The sequence below is a fragment of the Girardinichthys multiradiatus genome, chromosome 4, assembly GCF_021462225.1.
Source record: "Girardinichthys multiradiatus isolate DD_20200921_A chromosome 4, DD_fGirMul_XY1, whole genome shotgun sequence".
NCBI lineage: Eukaryota > Metazoa > Chordata > Actinopteri > Cyprinodontiformes > Goodeidae > Girardinichthys > Girardinichthys multiradiatus.
The window spans coordinates 5319546-5347378 of NC_061797.1; the positions used below are offsets into that span (position 1 = coordinate 5319546).

Sequence of the window (27833 nt, forward strand, 5' to 3'; positions counted from 1 at the left end):
CTGACGGGTACCGTGAGGCCAAGCGTGCTGCGGCCCGGGCTGTGGCAGAGGCAAAAACTCGGGCCTGGGAAGAGTTCGGTGAGGCCATGGAGAAGGACTACCGGTTGGCCTCGAAGCGATTCTGGCAAACCGTCCGACGCCTCAGGAGGGGGAAGCAGTGCTCTGCCAACACTGTTTATAGTGGGGGCGGGAGACTGCTGACCTCGACTGAGGACATTATCGGGCGGTGGAAGGAGTACTTCGAGGATCTCCTCAATCCTGCCATCACGCATTCCGTGGTGGAAACAGAGGCTGGGGACTCGGGGTTGGACTCTTTCATCACCCAGGCTGAAGTCACCGAGGTGGTTAAAAAGCTCCGCGGTGGCAAGGCTTCGGGGGTGGATGAGATCCGCCCTGAGTACCTCAAGTCTCTGGATGTTGTAGGGCTGTCATGGTTGACACGCCTCTTCAACATTGCGTGGCGGTCGGGGACAGTGCCTCTGGACTGGCAGACTGGGGTGGTGTTCCCTCTTTATAAGAAGGGGGACCGGAGGGTGTGTTCCAACTACAGGGGGATCACACTCCTCAGCCTCCCTGGTAAGGCCTACGCCAGGGTATTGGAGAGGAGAGTCCGACCGATAGTCGAACCTCGGCTTCAGGAGGAACAGTGTGGTTTTCGTCCCAGCCGTGGAACACTGGACCAGCTCTATACCCTCTACAGGGTGCTCGAGGGTTCATGGGAGTTTGCCCAACCGGTTCACATGTGTTTTGTGGACCTGGAGAAGGCATTCAACTGTGTCCCTCGTGATGCCCTGTGGGGGGTGCTCCAGGAGTATGGAATCGGGGGCCCTTTATTAAGGGCCATCCGGTCCCTGTACGAGCAGAGCAGGAGTTTGGTCCGCATTGCCGGCACTAAGTCGGACCTGTTCCCAGTGCATGTTGGACTCCGGCAGGGCTGCCCTTTGTCGCCGGTCCTGTTCATAACTTTTATGGACAGGATTTCTAGACGCAGCCAAGGGCCGGAGGGGGTCTGGTTTGGGGACCAGTGGATTTCGTCTCTTCTTTTTGCGGATGACGTGGTCCTGCTGGCCCCCTCTAGCCAAGACCTACAGCATGCGCTGTGGCGGTTCGCAGCCGAGTGTGAAGCGGCTGGGATGAGGATCAGCTCCTCCAAGTCCGAGGCCATGGTACTCGACCGGAAAAGGGTGGCTTGTCCTCTTCAGGTTGGAGGGGAGTTCCTGCCTCAAGTGGAGGAGTTTAAGTATCTCGGGGTCTTGTTCACGAGTGAGGGAAGAATGGAGCGGGAGATCGACAGACGGATCGGTGCAGCTGCCACAGTAATGGGGGCGCAGTGCCGGTCCATTGTGGTGAAGAGAGAGCTGAGCCGAAAAGCAAAGCTCTCAATTTACTGGTCGGTCTACGTTCCTACCCTCACCTATGGCCATGAACTTTGGGTCATGACCGAAAGAACGAGATCACGGATACAAGCGGCTGAAATGAGCTTCCTCCGTAGGGTGGCCGGGCACTCCCTTAGAGATAGGGTGAGGAGCTCGGCCATCCGGGAGGGGCTCGGAGTAGAGCCGCTGCTCCTCCACATCGAGAGGAGCCAGTTGAGGTGGCTCGGGCATCTATACCGGATGCCTCCTGGACGCCTTCCTCGGGAGGTGTTCCAGGCACGTCCCACCGGGAGGAGGCCCAGGGGACGGCCCAGGACACGCTGGAGGGACTATGTCTCTCGGCTGGCCTGGGAACGCCTTGGGCTCCCCCTGGAGGAACTGGAGGAGGTGTCTGGAGAGAGGGACGTCTGGGCGTCTCTGCTGAGTCTGCTGCCCCCGCGACCCGGTCCTGGATAAGCGGAAGACGACGAACGAACGAACGAACAGCAGGTGGATCGGCTGGTACACTGGTGCGGTCAGAACTACCTTGAACTGAACCCACTCAAGACTGTGGAAATGGTGGTGGACTTTCGGAGAACACCACCCCCATACACCCCCCTCACCATCCTCAACAACACTGTATCGGCAATGGACCACTTCAGGTTCTTAGGAACCACCGTCTCTGAGGACCTGAGATGGTCTTCACACATAGACGCTGTTCGAAAGAAGCCCCAGCAGAGACTGTGCTTCCTGAGGCAGCTCAAGAAGTTCAACCTTCCACAGGAGCTGCTGGTCATCTTCTACACTGCCATCATTCAGTCTGTCCTGTCTTCATCCATCTCAGTGTGGTTTGGCTCATCCACAAAACAGGACAGGTCCAGACTGCAACAAATAATCAGGACTGCAGAGAGAATAATCAGAGCTGACCTTCCCTCCATCCAGGACTTATACAGGTCTAGGGTCAGGAAAAGAGCTGCTAAAATCTCTGCAGACCCCACACACCCTGCACATAAACTGTTCAGAGCTTTACCTTCAGGCCGCTGCTACAGAGCACTGTTTGCTAAAACCAGCTGCCACAGAGACAGTTTCTTCCCCCAGGCTGTTTCTCTGTTGAACATTCAATAGAGTACAAAACAACAGCATACAGATGTTGCAAATGCACCTTTTTATTATTATATATGTGTATATTGTACATTGTAAATATGTATATTCTGTAATGCAAAAACAAAACCAAAGAGCAATGTGTACCAGAGTCAAATTCCTTGTTTGTATGTACGAACTTGGCAATAAAGCTGATTCTGATTCTGATTAAGAAGTTCTTTTCTCAGATAGTTTAGAAAGTTAAAATTTAGGTTAATAAATGTGTCTCCGAATCTGTGTTCAATGTTGTACTGCATTTCATCAAACCTCTTTCCTAGATATCCATTAGAAATCCTTTTAAATATATTCTGATATAATCCATTTATTTTATTTATTGAATCTGGTGCAGTTTTACATATTGATTCTATATGTTAAGCCACTATTCCACACAGACCACAAATAATTTAAATCACCATGAATTGCTGCATTTTAGGATTGGTTTGGATTCTTTTTTTTCTTTTTAAAATTTTCTGGTCCAATTTGTGAGGCCCTAAAATTTGGTTACGACACAGGTACAATAGATAAACATAAATCTAAGATTCAGTTTGATTTGCACTAATATTTTTAAGGATTCAGTACAATTTACAAGTGTCTATTAACAGTAGTGCTCGACCATTAGAAATCATTCAAGAATCAGTTAACAAAACGCTGAAATATATCTAAGAATCAGGTACGATTAAATTTGAATTCGTTACTGTTCCTGACAATTCCATTAAGATATAAGAAAAAGTGATGAGAGACTAGGAGTAAATGTTATTTCAATGATGACTGTAAAATGTTTAAGTGATAGTGATAGTTTTTGCCAGCAAAGTGTAAAAGCTAAGGTTTTTGGATATAAAATGTAATAAGAAACAAAAAAAAAAAAATTTAACTTGATTTTATATTTCTTATTTATTTTGAAAAACTTTTATTATTTTGGTTTTTTACTTTTTAATAATATTTGTTTCTTGTTATCTTTTTCCAAGGTCAGAGGAGAGATTTGGGCAGCTTTTGGGGGAACAGTGGCCCTGAATGGTCAAGACAATGTTTCACCCACCCCTGATTGAGTTAAGAAAGCATAGGAATGCCAACAAATTTGGCCATAAAATCCAGACAGCTCAAGAATTGCAAAAACTAAATGAGAAGAAAATATGAATCAGTTACAAATTCAGGAACTTATTAAGCGTATACCCCTTGCGCCACTGCTGCAAGGGGTAAAACTGTATTTCCAGTAAATCTTTTAAATCTTGGGGCTATTTTGCCAATACATTTATTGGATGTATATTAAATCCATAAACCTACTCTACATCTCAGATTACCATAGTTAGTCTGCTCTAGATTAAATAGAGAGAAACTGGATGTAGTTCTCTTTTTCACATATTTCAATTGCTATACTGAACATGAAGTATTTGAAATAAATGAAGTGAGCAGTATACTCTAATCCTTTCTAAAATAACCTTACTTGCCTCACACCTCGAAGCAATGCCTTCTGTCTGATTTGGTGGAGAGAAAAACACAAGGTGAACACACATTACTCTCTGTCTCACAGTGGTCTGTCAGTCTTCAAAGACACATTAGATTTGTAGCAGAACAAATAGAGACGCATCAAAACACTCCAAGCCAATGCAAGTATCAGCGGGAGAAAGACATTTTTGCCTCCCTGTCACCAGCTGCAGTTTGGACGTACCACCGGAGGAGTTTTGGTGACAGCCCCATGAAGGCTGCTTTGTTTTGCTAAGTCGTCTCCATTCTTTTTAATGAGCTATTATGGTTATGTTTTGTCTCTGTCGTGTTTGTTGGCTGGCTGAGTTTCTGAGATGGCATGACAAAGGCAAATGGGTAGACAGTAGCGGGGGTTCGTTTGGGGGAAGGGGGGTCTTTACACCTTTCTGCAGTTTTAGGAAGCAGAGGCCGTAGGAGACATACAGTAAGTGAAAAGAGAAAAAAAAAATCAGCTTAATCTACCTAAATTAAAAAAAGCTTACTATATTTGCACCATATTACATTGCTTTAAAAAAACAGTGATATGGTTTCACTACTTTGCTTCAGAAGGAAGTACCCAGCAAACCTCCAAACTCATATTGAACCATGCTTGCAGAGAAGCAATAACCTTCTCTTCTTATGTTTCCCGAATCAAAGCGTGAATCTTGAGGCCAAACACCAAGCTGTCTCGTTGCTTATCCACCTTTCCTTTGTCTCATCTGTTTGCCTGGAGACACGATGAGCTTTCTCTTTCCTTACATGTGGTAAACTGTAAGGAATAAGATGGAAGCTGATGGGATGTTGAAGGGGAGAAGATGAGGGAAGTTGGGTGGCTAAACAGCCGCTGTGACAACCCTCCTGTCAGCAGGTACTCAGTATAATTGGTAAACGAGGCCACGGGATGGTAGTAGGGCCCCTTCCCTTCTTTCTGTTTCTGCTCTCTTCTTTTTTTTTTCTTTTTGATGGGTTTTTGAACTCACCAGGCAGGTGCGTACAACCTGTTTCCTTTTGTGTTTGGTTCAGAGAAAGACAAAAGCCAAACCAAGAGAGACGAAAAAAGAAACTGGAGAGGAACCCATGTAAATATGCGTCAGTAATGCACCAAATTCACTGTAGGTAATAACCCAGGGAGGGGACAACCAAGCCTGTCAATTTTACTTTGAATTCCACATTCACAAATGTGTTTTTCATCCATGTCCAACACTTCCTTTGCTCTCAATGCCAAGCACAGCCATCAGGCTCTGTTTGCCCTCTAATGAAACACATTCATCTTCATCGCACTCTCTCGTGGCTCTCGAACTCACTTTACAGCATAGTCAATTAAACCCTTAGGGGCCATTCTGTGCGTAAAAGGATATATAATGCTTTGACATTTCAGCAAGTCCATATTAGACACACCCATAGAGCATGTGGGTTGGATGGGAAAGAGACATAGTCAGGCCCAGAGGTAGATGAAAGCCCGTCAGAGGGATTGAGTCTCTTGTAAGCCAGTTAGCCCTTTGGATTCAGTTACTTATGCTGATGTAAGAGGCCAATTGTAAGCTGATACTCAATCTCTCGGTGACCCCTACACTGGCTCTTGTTCTCACATTAGGCTTCATAAAGTCGTATATAGTGTAACAATAGACTAATAAATAACTAATATGGATTTAACTCAATAGAAAAGTGTATTAGTGTTCTGGAATACAGTTTAGGCTTCTTACATTTTTTATAACACAATTCTTGGGACTCCTTTTATCTTCTTTCTTATCTGTTTCTATATCTGCCAACTTTTTTTCTTTAGGTAGTCTATATTAGGCATGCATACCCCAATTGAAACCAGTAGGGTAAATAACATGATGAGGCAAACTATGTCTCATTGTGTTTTGTCTCCAGGCTAAAAGCTGATCCTACATCTCATTGCAATGAAACAGCTTGACAGGGCCAACACAGGGCAGCTCGGCATTCTTGTTTTTGAGGCTGGGATTCTAACTTTTCTTCATAGATGGGGGATGAAAATGTTTAACATGCTTTACTTGGAGGCACATTAGTGCCCAGTTAAGGTCAAAGACTCCCTACAAGCTGAGGGATAGTGTTACAGGCAGTTGCAGGTGTATCTGACAGTCAGCCTAAACTGTGAGTGAAGGTCACCAGACCAAAAGATGCCTTGTGAACAGCAGTCATCTTCATACAAACCAAAACTGTGACCCCTTTATACTTTTATCAAGAGCTAGTAATGGAACCTAAGGAATAATTATGCACTTTCTGCTGGTATTTTTGTTACAAAGATTAAATGCTGGAGTTGTTAAAATTTTACATTCTGCATCAGACATAGAGACCCGAGTTTCGGACTTTACAGTGTATGCACTTCAGCTGTAAACTCAAAGACTTCAGATATCAAATACAATTTGGACTCGTTATAAAGAATCGAGACTTATCTTTGGTTCCTCAACAGAGACCTGAGTCTTGTAAAGCCAGTAATCTTGAGTGGAAGCAAGCTGGTATGTAAGCTATAGATTGCAGGTCTACATCGACTTTCTGCACAGTCAATCACTACAGACCTCCAAACTTCATGTGGCCTTCAGAGTAGCTCAAGAACATTGCATAGAGAAATTCGTGGAATTGGTTTCCATGGCCAAGCAGCTGCATCCAAGCTATACATCACCAAGTGCAAAGCAAAGCGTCGGATGCAGTGGCGTAAACCATGAGGCCACTAGATTCTAGAGCAGTGGAGGCCCATTTTCTAGAGTGATGATTTGCGCTTCTCCATCTGGTAATCTGATGGACGAGTCTGGGTTTGGCAGTTGCCAGGAGAACGATACTTGTCTGACTGTATTGTGCCAAGTGTAAAGTTTGGTAGAGGAAGGATTATGTTGTTGTGTTGATTTTCAGCAGCTGGGCTTGGCCCCTGAGTTCCATTAAATTGAATTGAAAGCTTCACCATACAAGGAAATTTTGAAAACTTCCATGCTCCCAGCTTTGTGGAAACAGATTGCCACTTCCTCTTCCAACATGACTATGTACCAGTGCACAGGACAAGGTCCATACAAACAAGGATGACAGAGATTGGTGTGAATGAGCTTGACTGGCTTGCACAGAGTCCTGATCTTAACCTGACAAAACATCTTTGGGATGAATCAGAGCTGAGACTGAGAGCCATGCCTTCTTGTCCAACATCAGTCTCTAACCTTACAAATGTGCTACTCGAAGTATGGTAAATAAATTCCCATGAACACTTAAACCTTCAGACGGCCTTCCTAGAAGAGTTGAAGCTGTTATAGCTGCAAAGGGTGGACAAATATCATATTGAACTCTATGGATTAAGAATGGGATGTCACCTAAAATCATTTGCGAGTCAAGGCAGGTGAGCGAATACTTCTGGCAATATAGTGTATCTCGGAACATGTCTTGGAACAATAAAAGTTTTACTTGTAGATTTAGAACTTCGTTTCCTAATACTCCAAATTACAGATACCCCCATATGCCACATAGTGTACCTGTCAACCTGAGGTGGACTGGTGTTCACGGGTGTTATGAACATGTTATTTCACATTAACCATTGTAAATATAATTTATTTCCCCCTTTACACATATAAGTATGTTTCTTTTTGCAAAACTTTACTAGTTTTTAATGTAATTTAAAGTACACTGAAATCAGTTTTGAAAGAATAAAACATTATTGTTGAATGTTCAATGTGTTAAAAAAAGGCAAAAGGGCAACCAATAGAGAATTTAAACACCTTACCTATAGCATTGCAGTGTTATAGGCCTTGCTCCTCAATGACTTTACTCTACCTGGGAAAAACCACCTATGAACATTGCTGTTCCACACAGTAATAAGGTTGTTTATTTTGAACCACATCACTAAAAGCTGCAAAAGATGATCACATTGCTCCATCAGTCTTTTATTATCACATTGTCAAGCAAAATCATGTTATGCAAGCTAAGATCTGTTTTTGGTAGTCTATTGAACTGCTTCAGATGTCTTGGAGATTTTTTTTTTTTAACACCCCTATTCAAATCATGGCTCTTGACCTTACCATTGTTGTATTTCATCATTTCTGTCTTTGTCACAGCTCAAAGATGAAGCAAGATGGAGCTTTAATTCACAGCCATGTCCGATTTAATTTTGTAAGAATGATAATGAACTTCTATTTGTAGAGGACACGAATGTAAACTGTCCTAGGGTGGTTTGTACGTGATTCCAATTTTTTGATTATATTTATATAAACATATTCTTGTGCACATTTGTCTAAGTGTGCTGGTAAGATAAGTAAACTCTGTTTGGTATGCCCAGCCACCAATGTGTAGAACAACAGTGCAACATCTCCATTGTCTTCTGCTGTTCTGCCGGGCTTAGTTGGTGCCCCATGTGAACAAAAGTATTTCAGATTCTTGCTGTTTGTCATCAATAGGCTGCAATTCAAGAAACAATCTTGCACATTCTGACAGATTCATCAGTACAGCCCATTTATGCAGGCATGTTGGAAACCAGCATCTTTTCTGTATGGAACAATAAGCAAATTTATTATTCATAAAAGCTAATGCATTGCTTCTGTTGTTTTATATGTTTCTTTTGCCTTGTTTTTCTTTTCTACCCAACTAGACGGTGGGATGAAATCTCTCAGGCAAAGGTTGGCAGTTTAATGTCTGGGTTGAAACAGGAAGTTTGAAAGACAAAGCACTATATCTGTACATATGTGCATGTGTGTGAACTGATTTAAATCGCTCTTTGAGCCCTGCAGAATGGCGCTTTAAATGTTAAATGGGGGTTGAAGCCTGCCTGAACTAATTTGTAAGGCTTTGCACCATGTTGACATTTAAATGTGATAAGAATAGCAAACTGTACCGCCGACCTATTTTGAAGATGCTTTTGGAATACATTCACATCAGCTGTGGCCTATAATTAATAAAAAAAGACAGGCCTCCCTTCCTCCAGATTTGATTATAATACAACCTTATAAACACACCAGGGATAGATGAGAAGAGACGAAGGGGAAGAACTGGGGTAGGGAATAAAAGAGAAGAACAACAGGAATAAAAACAAGAGAAATGATGGAGGCAGGAATTAAGAGGGAGGTGGATTGCGAACACCTGGTCTTTGAGGCAGATTGCGTTGGCTGGCTGCTGTGCTATCACATTACTCTGATCTTGCCTCTCTTGTTTGTCAGAGAATTGAGAGAGAGAGAGAGAGAGAGTAGGTGGGGTGGAGGGGTCTGAAAAATCAGCATGCAAATAACACCACATTGTTAACTTAATCAGATGCAGGGGGACAGAATATGGAGAGGAATGGAGGGAGCATGGTGGAGCTCAGAGGAGTCAGTGTGGTTGTGGGGTGTGTGTGGGGGGGTTGGGGGGGTGATGATGAGAGATGGAGGGTGAGGGCATACACATCACATACCCCCCCAGCTATCCCACTTCCCCAACACCACCACCGCTTCTGCCCACATCCAACACTCTAAGGTGGCTTCGGAGCCTAAGAAGGGCACACTGCTTTAGTGTTCTTGTCCCTGAGGGATAATGTTTGGTGAAACTCCTAAAACCTCATTGGGGCAACATTAAGTGACACTCAGGGCAGTTAGAAGCAGGCCCCAGCACTAGTTGCTAACTGTGTTTAATATTTTCTCAACTTTTCTCCAGATTCACATATTTTCACAATCAATGAGAAAAGCTGCATAGTACCCTTAACCCCTGGAAACTACCCAGAAAATAGGGACTTTTTATAGTAGTTTTATAAAGATTTTAAGTATTAGGTATCTTACCTGCTTTTGATGTACCATTAACGATGTTTGTTGGATGAACACAACTTTGGGTTGCTCATGCAAGGTAATGACTTGTTAGAACAGGATGTAGAACTGGGTTCAAATCCTAATTGGGAATGTTCTCTGTGGAGTTTTCATGTTCTTTCCATCCATGCTTGAGTTTTCTGTGAACAACAGTACATAAACCTGCATGTTAGATTAATTAGGGATGCTGATCCATATTCAGTTGAGTTTTAAAACTCAAAAGTTGTTTTAAACAATCAGCAATTTTTATGTAGATGTTTCTGGGTGGCAAACTAAAATACATTCATTTAATTACAGGGGTTGGACAATAAAACTGAAACACCTTTCATTTTAGTGTGGGAGGTTTCATGGCTAAATTGGACCAACCTGGTAGCCAGTCTTCATTGATTGCACATTGCACCAGTAAGAGCAGAGTGTGAAGGATCAATTAGCAGGGTAAGAGCACAGTTTTGCTCAAAATATTGAAATGCACACAACATTATGGGTGACATACCAGAGTTCAAAAGAGGACAAATTGCACGTCTTGCTGGTGCATCTGTGACCAAGACAGCAAGTCTTTGTGATGTATCAAGAGCCATGGTATCCAGGGTAATGTCAGCAAACCACCAAGAAGGACGAACTACATCCAACAGGATTAACTGTGGACGCAAGAGGAAACTTGTCTGAAAGGGATGTTTGGGTGCTAACCTCGATTGCATCCAAAAAACATAAAACCACAGATGCCCAAATCAGGGCAGAATTAAATGTGCACCTCAACTCTCCTGTTTCCACCAGAACTGTCCGTCGGGAGCTCCACAGGGTCAATATACACGACCGGGCTGCTATAGCCAAACCTTTGGTCACTCATGCCAATGCCAAACGTCGGTTTCAATGGTGCAAGGAGCGCAAATCTTGGGCTGTGGCCAATGTGAAACATGTATTGTTCATGTATTGTTCTATTGTTACTGTTTTCCCCACATCCGGGACAGTTACGGTGTGTAGAAATCCCAAAGAAGCGTACCACCCAGACTGTTGCATGCTCAGATTGAAGCATGGGGGTGGATCAGTGATGGTTTGGGCTGCCATATCATGGCATTCCCTTGGCCCAATACTTGTGCTAGATGGGCGCGTCACTGCCAAGGACTACCAAACCATTCTTGAGGACCATGTGCATCCAATGGTTCAAACATTGTATCCTGAAGGCGGTGCCGTGTATCAGGATGACAATGCACCAATACACACAGCAAGACTGGTGAAAGATTGGTTTGATGAACATGAAAGTGAAGTTGAACATCTCCCATGGCCTGCACAGTCACCAAATCTAAATATTATTGAGCCACTTTGGGGTGTTTTGGAGGAGCGAGTCAAGAAACGTTTTCCTCCACTAGTATCATGTAGTGACCTGGCCGCTATCCTGCAAGAAGAATGGCTTAAAATCCCTCTGACCACTGTGCAGGACTTCTATATGTCATTCCCAAGATGAATTGACGCTGTATTGGCAGCAAAAGGAGGCCCTACACCATACTAATACATTATTGTGGTCTAAAACCAGGTGTTTCAGTTTTGTCCAACCCCTGTATGTGTTCAGTGAGTTTTGTGAGACTAGAAATGGTAGAAATCCTTGAACCCATTCTGACGAGCTTATCTGCATTGCCCAAATTTATTTTTTCTAAACGAGCTAAGGTCATTGCAGCAGTTATTGACAGCAGATAACATGCTAACTACTTATGACTTCCCCACAGAGCCTTACTTCAAAAGACCCTAACTAAAGCTTTATTGTGCCATGCATCTTAACAACACTACCGAAAACCTTCGTTGTCTACGTTTAAACAAAATAGAGGAAGTTTTTTGCATTGAGCAGTGTGTGTGTGTGTGTGTGTGTGTGTGTGTGTATGTGTGTGTGTGTTTTAGTCAAGCATAATAGTTTCTTAACATGCTTTTTCAGCAAATCTGAATAAAACTAAATTAGTTCTTGATTAGTACAGCAGAGAGCTGATTTTTTTCTTTACAAATATCTACTGACTTGATGAACCCTGCCTCTAAGCATAGCACAGAGAAATGTGTGTCTCTTAATGAGTGTGCGTTTGTGTGTCATAGTCTTTGTTGTGAAAGATAAGATGCTGGCAGTGCTGAAGGTCAGACAGGGCAGAAGGGAGTGAACAAAATGCATTGCTGGCTTGGACAGGGAGCTCCCAACCTCAGACACTGGTGTAGACAGATGACAGGCTACAGTTAGATAACAGTATCCCAGGATTGTCACTCCACAATTTGCAACATTTCGTTAGTATAGAGCTGTATTTACAGTATCTAATATTTTCCAAGTCTGGACAAGTGTGAGAAAATAAAACAGATTATGGAAAACTATGGTATATAGACTTTAATTCGAATCCCATATTTTAAAAGTCCCCTCCTTCTGTCCCGTAATTTTAGCTGATTATCTAAACTGTTGGGAATATAATTTAGTTATCCTTGTCCACAAATACTTTGAGCTACCTTCTGCTTTTACAAAATGTTCTGATTGAGAGATTTTTCCTGTTTGGTTTGCTTCCCTTTCACATTCTTTTTGGTTCATGGTCAAGAAAAATTGAATGTCCTTTGGTGGAAATGAAGGCTCAAAAAACTTAATCTGCTCTTTACAACTGTGGGGACAAACTTTAAAACACATGCAAAAAAAAAACTGACTGGTTCTAGAATTATACCCACTCTTTACACATGGAATAACATTGTGTGTGTCATATAAATAAGATGATACAATCATCTCACAAAAGTGTGCCTGCTGGATTGGGATCATAAAAACAGGCCTTCTAATGAATGAACTGCAGATGTTTATGTCACTCAAGCTACCTGTTCTTTCTATAAGTGCACTTAATGTAGTTCTTTAACTGTCAAACGTTTTCGAGAGTGGGGGCAGGGAATAAAATTTTAACTCCACCCAGATAACCAAGCCTGTTAAAAAGTAGTGAAAGCTTCTGCAACACACCATACAGATAATTCTTACTCAGTGTGGCAAAACCGGAAAGAATATAGATTTTTTTCATGCCAGGACAAATAGAAGAAGAACATGAATAGGCAAGAAAATAGTACAGGAAAATTTTGTATTCCTGGATAGTATCCCATGTCCATCAGTCCACTGCCCATCTTAATTGCTCAAACAGAAGGCAACTGGACCTCTTCTCTAGTTATGAAAATGGGTCAGAAGTGTCAGTCCTATAAATGGCAGTCAGAACACCACATTAATAGGGTGGTTAGGGTCTCACATTACACTGACCCTAACTTCCATCCATCCATCCATCCATCCCCCTACAGTCTGAGTTCCATATTTCACACCTGACCACTGTACAAATATGGGCAGTAAATTCATTGTAAACACCTGAATTTGTGGAAATTTCACTCATCAAACACTGTCCCATATGGCCACACAAAATGGAGATTAAGAAGCAAAAATGTCCTTTCTCACTTCTTCATTTGACCTTCAACCACATTCTGTAATGCGTCTGGTAGGCCTACAGAGTTGCACTTTTTTTGAAGAGCTTCTAGGTGTGGTGGACTGAGTTTTCTGCAACATGTTCGGTTGCCCCAATAACAGAAAGGACTCAAAAAGAAAACATTTATGTTTCACCCAACAGCTTGCTTTAATCATGGCTGCTGTTCATTGAGTCGCTGGCATTGACGCAAATGGTGCTTCCCTTGCATCTTTCATCTTTGTACACCCCCCCCTCCTCAAACTTTCATTGCTTTTATTTCCTTCTGTAAACCATTTCATTCTTCTGTATTCCACGAAACCCCATCTTTAATCTTAAGAGCAGTCACCACTTTGTTTTCTGATAAAGTTTGATAGATAAACATGTTCTCTTATGTCTCTGAGGCCCTCCACCCTCTCCCAAGAGCACACCCTTCTAAAGCACTTCCTCTGCTACAATTAGTCTGTAATAAATACACCCTAGCCTTAAAGTAGAAATTATTTCGCTCACTCTCTTTCCTTTCATATTAAGTGCTACATTAGATCACTGTTCATCCCCAGCTTTATAGTGAAAGTAGAAAAAGCAGGGATTGCGGTACTTTTTTCTCTCTCATTTAAACTAGAAGTGCAAAAGAACCAAAGCACTTATAAGGCAACTATCAGATAGCGTAACATATGCGGAGAGGCACATGCATTTCCACTCAAGTCTCCGCTTCCTGATAGCTTTGATAAGATTTGTTTGTTTTGTTAAACAGGAAACGTGCCGCTTAAAGAAAAAAACACAGCATAGTTGAGAAGCAAGTTAAAGTTCTTAGACAGCTGATGTTCTCCTCAAACTCCCCAGATTAACAAAAAAAAAAAAAAAAAACGATGAAGAAGAAAAATGAGAGAGCAGTGAGATACAAAGGGGGAGTTTATCAAAGTGACGGAATAAAGAGAGATTTAACACGGGCATATTAAAAAGACATCCAGAGTTTCAATATTTAAAAATCCCATTTGCTTGGACAGAAGAGCTTTTTCATTCAAGAGCATATGGTAGGAGTACCTGTATCCAGCCTCTCTCTTATCTTCCTGAAGGGAAAGAAGGGGAAAGGGAGGGGGGATAGTTTCAAACAGACCTCCAGACATTGAAGAATCATTCAATTATCGGCAGCACGATGTAAAATAATTACCTGACTCACTTCCTGTAATGAATACAGCTAATTACCCATAGACTTTTATTTTAGTTGAAAAAAGAAAGAGAAAGTCCCAAACTCTCAACAGAAGTAAAGCCGTGAAAAGATATGTTACATGTAGAAGCAGCACCTATCCTGTCTGCTAAAACACACACTCGCACGCATAGTGAGTCTTTGCTATAGACTGACTTGGTTTAAAGGCACAATTTACCTCTCAGCACACACACACACAGCTTGTGGTAAATAGTCGAGAGTGCAAAAAAATATCCTTCTTCTCTTAATTAGCTGCGTAACAATTAAAGTCTTCTCTTGTAAACTGAACCTTTGTCTCCCCTTCCTCCTTAGCTGGATTTCAGCACCTGTCACAACAACCCCTCCCCTTACCACCACCTCTGCTGCCGCCACACACCCGCCACTATTACCTCCAAAGCCACCCCCACTCCTTCTCCACTGGAGTCATTATGCAAAACTCTACCAGAAAGAGCCCAGCACCGAGTGGAAGAAAACAGCAATTATTTCTGATATTCTGTTATTCAGGCCAGATTGACATTCAACTGCTTTTCTCTTTCTATTTGTCTCTTTCTCAATACTGTCACCTAAAAAAAAGGTGGGTCTCCACTCAACTTTTCAGCAGATTTTTCAGTCTCACAAGGTATCCCTGCACTGCCCAAAAGGGTGGGTTTTAGTGCAAGTATTATACATATTGGTGTAGGTTAAGTTTTGTATGACTGATCAAGAGCAGTCATTAATAGGTTGCTAAAAACACCACATATCTATTTTCTATGCCTACCTAATACTATCCATGGTCATCAGTAATGAGGATGTGGGGCTTCAAGAAGCAGGGTCAAGTCAAGTCAAGTTTATTTATATAGCGCTTTTCAGCAACAAGGCACTCATGGCGCTGTACATACGGAAAAACATTACAATGATACAGAAAATCAAACAACAGAGGTAATTTAAAAATAAAAATAAAATAAAGTGAATAGAATAGAATGATGGATAAGAAAATGAAAGGAAAATTGGACTGAAAACATAACTAATAATGTTTAGATGGCACAGTCAAAGGCCACTCTAAACAAATAGGTTTTTAATCTTGATTTAAAGCAACTTAGGGTTTTGGCGCTTTTACAGTTTTCTGGGAGTTTATTCCAGATTAGTGGAGCATAAGAACTAAAAGCTGCTTCTCCATGTTTGGTTCTGGTTCTGGATATGCAGAGTAGATTTGAGCCAGATGACCTGAGAGGTCTGGGTGGTTGATACACTGACAACAAGTCTGTAATGTATTTTGGTGCTAAGCCATTCAGTGATTTATAGACTAACATAAGTATTTTAAAGTATATTCTCTGAGCTACAGGGAGCCAGTGTAAGGACTTTAGAACCGGGGTGTTGTTCTCCACTTTCTTAGTTCTAGTGATGACGTGGGCAGCAGCGTTCTGGATCAACTGCAGCTGTCTGATCGACTTTTTAGGCACACCTGTGACGACACCGTTGCAGTAATCAATTCTACTAAAGATGAACGCATGAATTAGTTTTTCAAGGTCCTACAAAGACATTAGTCCTTTAATCCTGAAGATGTTCTTTTGGTGATAGAAGGCTGACCTTCTTACTGTCTTTATGTGCCTCTGAAGGTTCAGGTCTGACTCCATCACTACACCCAGATTTCGAGCCTGACTGGTGGTTTCTAGCTGTATTAACTGAAGCTGTGTGCTAACTTTTAAACGCTCTTCCTTTGGTCCAAAGATTATTACTTCAGTTTTGTTTTGATTCAGCTGAAGAAAATTTTGGCACATCCATGCATTGATTTCTTCTGAGCATTTACCCAGCGCTTGAATAGGTTCATAGTAACCTGGTGACATCGTAACGTATAGCTGTGTGTCGTCTGCATAGTTATGATAACTTACGTTGTTGTTTATTAAAATCTGAGTTAGGGGGAGCATGTAGATATTGAATAGGAAGGGCCCTAAGATGGATCCTTGGGGAATGCCACATGTGATTTTTGTGGTCTCTGATGTAAAGTTACCTACTGACACAAAAAGTCCCTGTCCTTCAAGTAGGATTTAAACCAATAGAGTGCTGTACCAGAAAGGCCAACCCATTTTTCCAGGCGCTCTAATAGAATGGAGTCATCAACTGTGTCAAATGCTGCACTAAGGTCCAATAATACCAGCACCACTCAACTCCCCTTTACAGCACCACTCAACCATTTCCACAAACACTCACATCTTGGGGCAGTTTAGAATTAGAGATGTACCCATTGAACAAATGTTTTGTAAAAGTTTGATTGGCCGACAAAGGTTTTAGCCAATTCCCATTTTTCTTTAAGAACTATAATATAAGCAGGTATAACAATAGCATTAAGAATAATCATTTATTTACACCAGGGGGTGAGGTGACATCCATGTGATACTAGTTGCTTCAACAAAGTTTTCTTATCTATTTTAATATAAACTAAATTATTATGGAGTTGACTTTTTTAACTTTCTTGAGTATCTTATATTAGTAATTAGCATTAACTTTACTAAAACAGTTGTCTGTGTGTAAACCACAGCAATTTTAACCCTTACCTTAATTCTGAGATTTCCAAAAAGCTGTAAATATTTACTGTAGGATGAAACAGTGCTACCTTGCTATACTCAGCTGTTCGGCCTTCCTATTTTCTGCTGCATGTCTTGCTTTCTCACAGCCTGAATGAACCACAGATGTGTCTCAACATACACTTTCCTTTTAAAAAGCTTATTACATCTCTGTGCTTCTTTTGACACCCCACTGATAATGACAATAGCCAAGTTCGGGTTACATTAACTACTTTAGTTACAGGCTTCAAAGCAAAGAGTGGTGTTGTCAGCGTGACTTGTTAGTGCTTATAAGGCTCTGTTCACTGATTAAAAATAGATTATATTGCAAACAACTTTAAAATTCACCTACTAAAGTCAGCAGCTTGAATGAAAATTTTTGTGGAGGAAACTGGAGTAGTATCATTAAACCTGCAAAACTTCACAATCAAAGGCCTTGCCAGGATTTGAACCCAGAACCTTGTTGTGAGGGAACCGTGCGATCCACTGTTTCACTCGTAAGGCATACCGCCACAACTTCACTAAACTGAGACAGTCTGCTTAACAAATGTTTGACAGTGTTAATCCTTAGCTTGTTCCACTGCTTTATTCTCCGCTGCAGGGGTCTGCCTCTGTGACCTCTATTGTTGCACACTCAGAAGGGGAGAGGTGCTCACAGATGCACATGGACACAAACCTTTCACTATCACACACACACATCCACACACACTCAGTCACAGACAGAGACATCTGCAGGTCATCATCATCATAGTGGGAATAATAACCAAAATGGTTATCATAAAGGGAAGCTTTGAGCTCCCGTCTGTCTTGGGAAGATGATTTGGCTGGCCCGGAACAATGAACTGTGGGAATCCGCTTGTCCCGCATTGATCTTCCTCCCTTGGCATCTCCTGCGAGGCTGTCAGAGCGACGGACGGATAAAAAGATCCACAACATTTTTCTTTCTGCCTCTCTCGCTCCCTCCCGGTGTCTTTCTTTTCTTGCTGTCAGGAGGGCTCCAACTGATCAGTGGGGATGAACTGAAAGTTGAACTACCTGTTGACAGGACCTCTTAAGCATCCCTCAATGATACATTGTTCAGGAGAAAGAAGGAAAAGCAGAGGCTCCTGTTCATTCAGACTTGTCACAGATCTATTGAGTCTGTGCTCTTGTCAAAATCCTTCTGTTAGTTTCAAGATGATATGGTGTTCACGTATCCACTTCCATCCATTTTTGTATAGGCTTTATAGTTGTTGAATGTTATTTGTTTGTTGTATGTCAAGTTTTCAAGTGGCATTGTTGGCTGCAAGGTTAGAATGATACTTTTTGCATAAAAGGGAGCTGAAGCTACAATGGAAAATGGTTTTTATTCCATGCAAATTTCTGCTATGTTTGGTTGTTTCATACACAAGGATTAAAACTTGCTTCCCAAACTTCTCCACCCATTAGTTTTTACTGTCTGAATGGTATTATTTCAGTTCTTGCGCATTAAGGTAGATGGTTCACAATCATTTGTACGTTTGTTTTCTTTTTCCAAATGCCAATTTTTGGAAGCAGCCAGCATATGGCAATTATTTCTTATTTGGCCAAATGTTTCTTTCATATGTTTTTTATATTTTTTTTACTTTTTATCTAGATTAAGGATGTGTTACATTTCTTTGGTTTAAAGCAGAATGACTTTTCAGATAACACCACATGTTTGTGATGTCTTTCTCCAGCTCCCATCCATACCTGCTGATTTTTAGTTTAACATGTGGCTTTGTAAAATACTTTTGTTAGAAACTGTAATAACTTTTGAGATGTTTACAGATCAGTTCTGCCTCTGAAGAAGACAGAAGATATCTTCTCAGTTACTCGCTGTAAGTTGCGTTGCTGGTTTAGCTGTCCACCATAGGGCAGCTAAGATCTGTTGATGACATTAAGATGTCATGGCAGGTGATTCATGATTTTACTGAGCTACAGTGTGCTGATTAAAGATGTTCCTTTTGAGTTATCAGCTAAGAAATCTCAAACGTGACCAAGATTTTAAAAAATTGCAAATATTTTTCCCTATCAGTGAGTCCTACCTCTAATGCAGACATCCACAAAGAACTCTAATGTCATTAATATTACATAGACATTAAGCAGATATTTTATTCTGACACCTGGAAGGTCCAATACCAGCTGGAATTAAAGAGGAGCATTGGTTTTTGAGTTCTGGAAAAGTCCTTAAAGCTCTTTATTGTTTACCAACTACCATGGTGCTTTTTCTTAATTTTTCTTTATGTTTCTGTGGCACTAGTGGCCTCCATTCTTTTAGAACCAGCAGGAAGAACAGCAGAGAGAGAAGGGGTAGACGTGTAGCAAATGGCCCAGAGCCGGTAACCTAACCAGAGTAACTGCATTGAGGACTGTAGCCTCTGCAAACGGTGCGCCCGCTCTACTGCTGAACCACGTGGAGCTTTTTCTAGTCGTGATACTAAGCTCAGCACAACATCTAGTCAACATAAACAAAAAATCCTCTTTCCATTTGTTCTTTGGAAAGGATGACAAGATGAAAACTACAAAACAGTTCATAGTGCTAAACAACAAAGCTTTGTTTCTGTCAGTATGAATTTACTGACCTGAATTTTCTTTTATATACATGTTGAAATATTGCAATATCGCTGAAGCATTCATTGAGGTAAAGGGGACATAAGCACGATGCTGAAACTACAAATGGCTTTCATTCAGGCATAATATGTATTAGAAAGGTCTCTTTTTGTGTGAAATGCCTATTCCTGATTTAAATTTGGCTTATTATAATCATAGTTGGGATTCAGTGTACTATTCCCTGCTTTTTGTTCTCGTTTAACATTTCTTGTCCAAGCTTACTTTGTTTACTTAGTTCATCGATTGCCTTGCTGTTCCCAGTGAATAAAAACATCCTGATAAGGGGTATGTTGAGGCAAATATTCTTGACCAAACGTTTGTAAGTTAGGAGTGAGAATGTGCTGGCTTTTTCAGGTCATAATAAACAGCAAAAGTTTCCAAAAAAAAAAAACTATGTACAGTGTTGGGAGTCTTTTGATGATGGAAAAGAAAGAGTATATTGAGGAAAATGTTGGTTAATCATAAAATCACAATTGTGTCATTGCAGTCTTCGACAAACATAGCAGAAGTGCTCATTTTCCAAATATCAGGCAGTCCAAGTATTTTTCTTTAAATAATAATTTAAATATTTGCTTTAAGAGAGAACATCTATACATTTTGATTCTGGCCTTGGTCTTGTCTTTGGGTTCACTTTTTCCTTTGATAAGAGCACAGTCCAGTTTTTAAAAATCCTATCTTGTTGAAATGCAATGTTATTGGTTTTGATCAAGTGGCTCAGGGCACAGGATGGAGTTTAGATTGAATGTGGTGTTGTGTGACTGTTTTCCAAGTGCAGTTCAGAGCAGAGTGTTTTCACCTCATTACAGAAAGTAATAATGCAGTGAAGTCAAAGTGCGAGAGAGAGGAAGGAAAACAAGGCAGCTTTTTTATTGGAATAATTAGACGTCTTGCAAAGACCACCTGCAATAGAACAAAACACAAGCCGTGGAAGAAGCTCATATCTGGTGTGTTCTGCCTAACAAAGAGCCAACTTTAACTAAACCATCTTTTGCTAAGATGTAATTGATCTTTGAAATGATGTGGAAGTTCTGTTTGTGCTTTGAAAAAACACATCTTTTTAATGAATCTGAATGTCCCTGATGTTTGTCTAATCACTAAATATTTAGCATTCTAATCTCAGCACATGTAACATATGGTAAATCCCCGCATTGTCCCTTGCATATCAGAATGCTGTCGCTCCAACCCTCTTGTGTCATTAATGATTTGGTGCAAAAATGATTAAATTCAGCATATTGTGAATAATGACTGATTTGTTTAAAGCAATGAATTTGTTCATGAGGACTTAATGAGGTATTGCATTGTGGTAAGCTGATGAGAATCATGTCGATACATGCCAAAATAAAGTCCGACAAATGGCTTTTCGATCCTTTCTGAGCCCCACCCCCAACCATATTTGTTTTAAATGCCAGAGAAAGGTTTTATTACAAAACTTGCAACTAACTTGAAAAGCAAGTTTGAAAATCAGTTTATTCTAAAATGAATCTACAGGGCAGTTGCAATTCAAATTTCACATACAATCATAATGGGAAATAATGCCATATTTATATGGAGATTTTAAACATTTATTTCAGTTATTTTAGTAATTGAGTGGAATGATTATACAACATACATCTGCAATGGTTTTCTAAAAACAAGAACTAGCTGCACAATTTCAAAAAAATCCAAAGAGGCTCAAAACTATACATACAGGTTCAAATATGTTTTTACACTCCCACTAATGTCTGAGAAAGCTGCTCTTGGATCACACATGTTTTGGGCCTTCAAGAACATTCTTACTCAATTCTGGCTGCATATTTAGCCATTCTCGTTGCAAAAGGTAGTAAGGTTAATTTCAATTGGCTGGTGTCCTGGCACAGACCAGGTGAAGTTCACAAATCTTACAAAAGGTGATGCTAGGAAAACTGCTTGGACAAATGGTAGAAGGTATGGCTCCTTAATTTGGTAAAAATAAAAAGTGCTCACTTCTAGGTTGTCTCAGTCTTGTGCCACCCCTCAAATCCAGCTGCACTGAGCCATTTCAAGCAGCTGCAAAAGTTGCAGAAATGGACTCTTTCAACAGTTATCAAGCCTGGCAGATCATGGCACGTGGTATGGCTATGGACAGGGCTTTCATGCCTAAAGAGCAGCAGCACCAGCCACACATAACTCCAGGGCAAGAAGGTAGGATAAGTGGTGTGGTGGGCTCCAGACATTAGTAGTAAGGTTAATTTTGATTGGCTGGTTTCCTGACACAGACCCAGATTATACAGGAAGTTCACAAATTTCTCACTTGAGCTTTGGTAAGGACCTGTTCAGAACCTTAATGTTAGCATGCTTTACTCATTTCCAAACCAATTTTTGAGTTTGCGTTTTGGGGCACGGTCATGTTGGCACATCCAGCTGTGTTGAAGCTTTGGGTCACTGGGAATTTCAATTGATGTTGAAGGTGATGATTTCTAAGCAGGGCCTTTTTTTCTGGGTTGACACAGTTTCAGTAAATTGAAATCTAAAACGTCCTTCATTGTGGACAGCAATGCTGGTGTTCCATTAGTTTCCAGTTCACACCTGTATTGAGTCAGGTTGCATCCTGGCTTGGTTCTGAGCATCCTAACCAAAATTATTTCATCTAGGTGTGATTGTAGAAATCTTCTTCCAGATATTGGCAAAGAGTTGACATGTCCCAAAAACATTGCAGATTTGTATTGACTACCTTGAAGTTTCCCAGTATTGAGTGCCATCTAACAAACTAATTGGCTGGCCAACAGAAAGTACCAACAGCAATCAAACAGGTCAGGCGATGAGAAGCTAATTGGCCTTGTTAAATTAGAAGAATTTCTTGATGTACGTATATATTTGAGCCTATATATATAATTTTAACCCTGAGAGAAATAGAGAAAATTCACAATAAATCCTAACTTGTTCATTCAATTATTGTTTTCAAACACCATCACATTGTTCATTGTATAGTTTTGGTTGTAGAAATACTAAAAGCCTAAAATAAGTAAAATGTTTGACCACAACGGTAGGCCACAATTCCTGCTATAGAAACTATCTTGCATTTACAATAATTTATATGATTACAATTAGAGCAAAAATAATATTTAAATCCCAAATGCATTTAGGATACATATCATTATTGATAACAGAAAAGAACTGATCAGATTGAAATGGTGTTCAACATACCACTCAATATTAAGCTAAAGCCTGAAAAAGAAACCAAGTCAAATCACTTTTTTTTTTTTTTTGCACAATGACATTTGCAGAGGGTTTGGCTTTCACGGGTGCACGTGGTGCTCTACTGAATATTAAACCACAAACTATAAAGACAACAACCGAACTATCGTGAGAAAATGCTAAAGGAAGTCTTTGTGGTTTTCGAGGTATCAGAGGAGCCAATAGTTTTAATGAGACAGCACTGCTTCACATGCCAGGAAATGATAAGATGTATTCAGGTTAGAATAACGGCAGACATACTATACCACTATAGAAGTGCATCTGTTGCTCTAACACAGAATCTACAGCAATACCAAAGACAATGGGACATTTTAGGAACAAAGAGGGCCCCTGTTTTGACGTGATATAACTGGTAAGAACGCATAAGTCAAACTTTTTCATCTTTAAAAACATGATACTTTTTCTTGAAATATTGCATGAGCTTATTTTCTTCTGTCCGTGTAACTAGTAAAAACTGCACTCAAGCTATTGTCTGAGCAGAAAAAAAACAGTTTTGGGTGAGTTGCGACCTGCTCACTATTGTCTTTAGAGGGCATTCGCATACTGAATTGTTGTCTGTAGTCAAAGAGGTTGTGTTCAGTGCATGTCTTTCCCGTGTGTCTTTGTGTTCGTGCACATCACGCTCATATTCCCTGATGTGTGTGTGTGCGTGTGTGTGTGTGTGCGTGTGTGTGTGTGTATGTGTCTGTGAATGTGTGTGTGTTGATGTGAGCAGAGGGGGGATGTCACATAAGAAATGTCCTTTTTAATCAGGGGAAAAAATATAAAATGACTCGGGAGCAAGGCAGGCATATAAATGTGCCTCATTTGCATATGCTCGTCAGCCAGGATACGTTTATTAAAAAAAAGAAAAGAAAAAAAAACACAAACTGGATTTGTCAGTTCATTTCACAATATTCCATTGTCTATCTGCCTTTGTTATATGTTAAAGATAAAGGCAGAAATCAAATTGAAGAAAAGGGCAAGCTGCTATCTCTCCAAATGAGCAACAGCTCATCAACCTAGTTTTTTGCAGATTTTGATTCCAAAAGGCAGACGCTTCTGAAAACAGGACCCATTCAAATAAGGTCTTCTCCAATGTATGCATGATGATAGACACTATATATTTATACATACTATGTGAGTTATTCCTAAGATAACTATGGCACTATTCAAGTCAAATGAGAGCACAATCACACCATTTGTTAGACATTTAAGCAGGCTTTGACAGATGCACACCCAACTGTTACATTAAAGTCGACAGAACATAACATACCCAATTCATTTGAACTACTTTATAACAGTTGTGGGGAGAAACAAGAAGAATTTAAAGGGCCGCCCACAAGCGTCACATTCCTTTATGCAAAAGTAGAAACTGGTCACATTGTCTAATTCATATCTTCAAGATGAGAATCCACCATCAGTAGTGGGCTGGAGAGCCCAGTGACTACAAGAACAGACCCTGCCTATGTCTGCTAACCTCCCACTGAGGGAAGAGAGGAGAAGAGATAAGGTTTTTAAGTGAACAAGATGACAAATGAAGCAAGTACAATGTAGTCTACCATACTTCATAAATAAATAGAGGGAGGAGAAAAAAAAACAAAATCTCAACTTGTTGGCGTTTGGTTCTCTGACATATAAACCAAACTTACATGTACATGTTTGATGTTGGTGTGTCCTATTGATGCTCCTGGCTTCCTTTTTTCTTTGAGCTAAGCTCACCTGAAGCCAGTTGCATCTATTACAATACAAAAGGTTTAGTTCAAATTATCATCGTGGAGCAACAGTTACTAGGCAGCATATGAATCAGCTTAATGAGATATTAAACAATATTTTGTTGAGTAAAGCAAAGCCATGGTCATTGCACAGGTTTTGACCCAAGCAAGCAGCCAGGAATGATAGGAATGGCCTTCTATAACTCTCCATCTGGAGAACAGATGGGTCTGCGTTAAACCATTCTTGTTCCCATTTCTTTAATTATTTATCTACTTTTGTTACACATATGAAATGAAAGCACTTTCAGCAGTAGTCAAAGTTTATTTTTGATTTTCTGAATTTATTTCTGGATTACCAATATTCTGTGCTTAATTTCACTAGGTTTGTCAATACACATGGTTAAAAAATAATTCTCATGTTTTTTTATGTCACAATTCAATCTTATTTATTTATCTCTTTTATATCCCAAATGCAGAAGATCCAGGTAGATAAGAAAAAAAAAACAACAACAAAAAAAACAGTGATAAAAACAAGAAAGGATACAGGAGTAAGAATAGATCCTTAAGAGTGTTGCACCACAAAAAGTTGAATGAAATTAGGATAAGAACGTTTTGTTACTTGAACAACCCTTTTTGTTTGAAGTGCTATTGTAAATATCATAATTGTTATACTGAGGTAGCTTCCCAACTGTTTAGCTGTGCTTTTTCATTAAGGCGTGTAATTCAAGGAATTCTGATAGGATGGGCACTAATAGCTTAATTACACACCTCTTACTTTGTTACAGAGTAATTATTCTGTCCAATATGGTTTAATGGTTTGGAAATGTTCTAAGACATCACAGCACCCCTCAAAGCCCTTGGTGCCAAAAATATATATTTAGATATAAGGGTTAAAGAGATTCCCTATTTCATTGACAGAGTGACACAGCGGTGCTTTGCAAGGTTAGGGTTAGGGTTCCTTAAACTGAGTAACACATGACTCATTGTCATGTTGTTGGATAACCAAAATCACCTTAGCATTGTGCCTATTGCAGATTTGATAAAAAATTATTAGTTCTAACAAATTTATTTCTTTCTGTCTGGTCCAACAGGATGGAGGACTCCAGTTTATGTCTTGGTTCAGCGGTGCCTGACACCGATGCTCATCTAAGTAGTGCTGTTTTAAATGGCCGCTACCCCATCAGTCAAAAGCTTCACCAGCTCACTGCCCAACTAGGACACGCCTTTCCTGACCTACACCGCCCACAACAGATTCCTGAAGAGAAGGCCATTACACCTCTGGATGAGAAGACCCACCACGCATCCCTGGCCAGTCAACCTATCAGCAGTCAGATGGCACTTTTAGCCAATCAACTCAACCGAGATATTGATGCAGGCGCACTAAGTGGGTTAAATGGCCGGGTTGATCTTCAGCAGTTTCTCAATGGCCAAAACTTGGGCATCATGTCACAGATGAATGATATCGAAGATGATGCTCGCAAAAATAGAAAGTATCCCTGTCCATTGTGTGGCAAACGTTTCCGTTTTAACAGCATCCTCTCACTCCACATGCGCACACACACAGGTGAGAAGCCGTTTAAGTGTCCCTACTGTGACCACAGAGCAGCTCAGAAGGGCAACTTGAAGATCCATCTTCGCACCCACAAACTAGGGAATCTGGGTAAGGGCCGTGGCCGTGTCCGAGAGGAAAACAGGTTGCTTCATGAGCTTGAGGAGAGGGCAATCTTGAGAGATAAACAAATGAGAGGCAGTGGAAGTCTTCTCCAGACAGCCCAAACACCCCATCTTGTCCTCAATAGCAGCTCCAACACCCATCAGCAGCAAATGCCATCAGCCTGTGGCCCTTCTCCCCTTTCTGCCCTCACCACTCCAGAAACACTTTCTCAGCCCTCTTCTTCACCCAAGCCGACGAGCCAGGATGAACAGTCTGTGAACCCAGCTAATGGCTACCGTTGTACATTCTGTAAAGGGAAATTCAAGAAGCGTGAAGAATTAGACCGCCACATCCGCATACTCCACAAGCCCTACAAGTGTACTCTATGTGAGTTTGCAGCTTCCCATGAAGAAGAACTTATAAGTCACGTGGAAAAGGCCCACATCACAGCTGAAACTACACAAGGACAGGGTGCCAGTGGAGCTGGCGGCATGCAGATGGCCACTGAATTTCGATGTGATGTCTGTGGTCAGGTATTCAGCCAAGCATGGTTTCTTAAGGGTCACATGCGAAAGCATAAGGACTCCTTTGAGCACTGCTGTCAAATCTGTGGCCGTCGCTTTAAGGAACCCTGGTTTCTGAAAAACCATATGAAGGTCCACCTAAACAAGCTGGCCATTAAGAGCAAGCCACCACAGCCCAGTGAGCAGGACATGGCTGCTGTTAATAGCATGAACAATCTGGCTCAAGAAGCTCATGCCAATCTTTATTCTCGCTACATCTCATGTCTTCAAGGAGGTTTTCTTTCACCAGACAAACAAGGCCTCAGTGAGCAGCACCAAATGTTGGCTAAAGCAGGGATTGCCATGAAGGAAAAGGAAATGCTAGGAAAACTGCTTGGACCAATGGCAGGAGGTATGGCTCATGGGCTTGGTGAAAATGAAAAGCGCTCACTTCTAGGTTGTCTCAATCTTGTGCCGCCACTCAAATCCAGCTGCATGGAGCGCCTTCAAGCAGCTGCAAAAGTAGCAGAAATGGACTCTCTCAACAGTTATCAAGCCTGGCAGATCATGGCACGTGGTATGGCTATGGACAGGGCTTTCATGCCTAAAGAGCAGCAGCACCAGCCACACATAACTCCAGGGCAAGAAGATGAGATAAGTGGTGTGGCGACCCTGGCTTCCTACTCAAAGGACAAACAAGACTATTCCATGATCGCTTCTAGTGATAGCTCCAAGCAGAAGCAGCTCTCTGAGGGCATTCATGGATCTAAGGCTTCTAGCGGAGCCATGATTCCTATGAAGGAGGATGGAAGAGGCTTTGAAAGTCATCGTGATCTAATCTCTCACCATGGTGGCACTGGTGGCACTGAAGCCCCTGGAGGCCTGTCTGGTTTAGGAGCCCCAAACATTGACTACAACCTTTCCAGTCTAAAGGAAAAGCCCTCAGAGTGTCCTGATTGTGGCCGTGTCTTCAGAACCTATCATCAAATGATTGTTCACTCCCGAGTACATGGCAAAGACAGGAGAGGCATTGATGAAGCTCTTCATCAAGGTGTAGATGAACGTCGTGGCTCAGCCAGTGACCCTGAGTCCCAGTCCATTAGTCGTTCCACTACTCCCGGTTCATCCAATGTGACCGAAGAGAGCGGTGCCGGGGGAGGACAGTCCCAGACGGGGAGCATCCAAGATGATAGTCCACATCCTTCATCGCCATCTTCAGGTACCAGAGCAAACTCCAAGAAACTACATTTT

At 41.2% G+C, this 27833-nt stretch overlaps 1 protein-coding gene across 5 annotated transcripts in view; it reads left to right on the forward strand.

Annotated features, from left to right (window-relative positions):
• The window catches only part of znf536 (zinc finger protein 536), a 247619-nt gene that overhangs the window by 110362 nt on the left and 109424 nt on the right, over window positions 1-27833 (forward strand). For all 5 annotated transcript variants that reach the window (XM_047362958.1, XM_047362959.1, XM_047362957.1 and 2 more), the window contains one exon: window positions 25517-27801. In XM_047362958.1, the coding sequence (XP_047218914.1) occupies window positions 25518-27801 (2284 nt within the window). In that variant the 5' untranslated portion in view covers window position 25517. The remainder of the gene's footprint in view (window positions 1-25516; window positions 27802-27833) is intronic.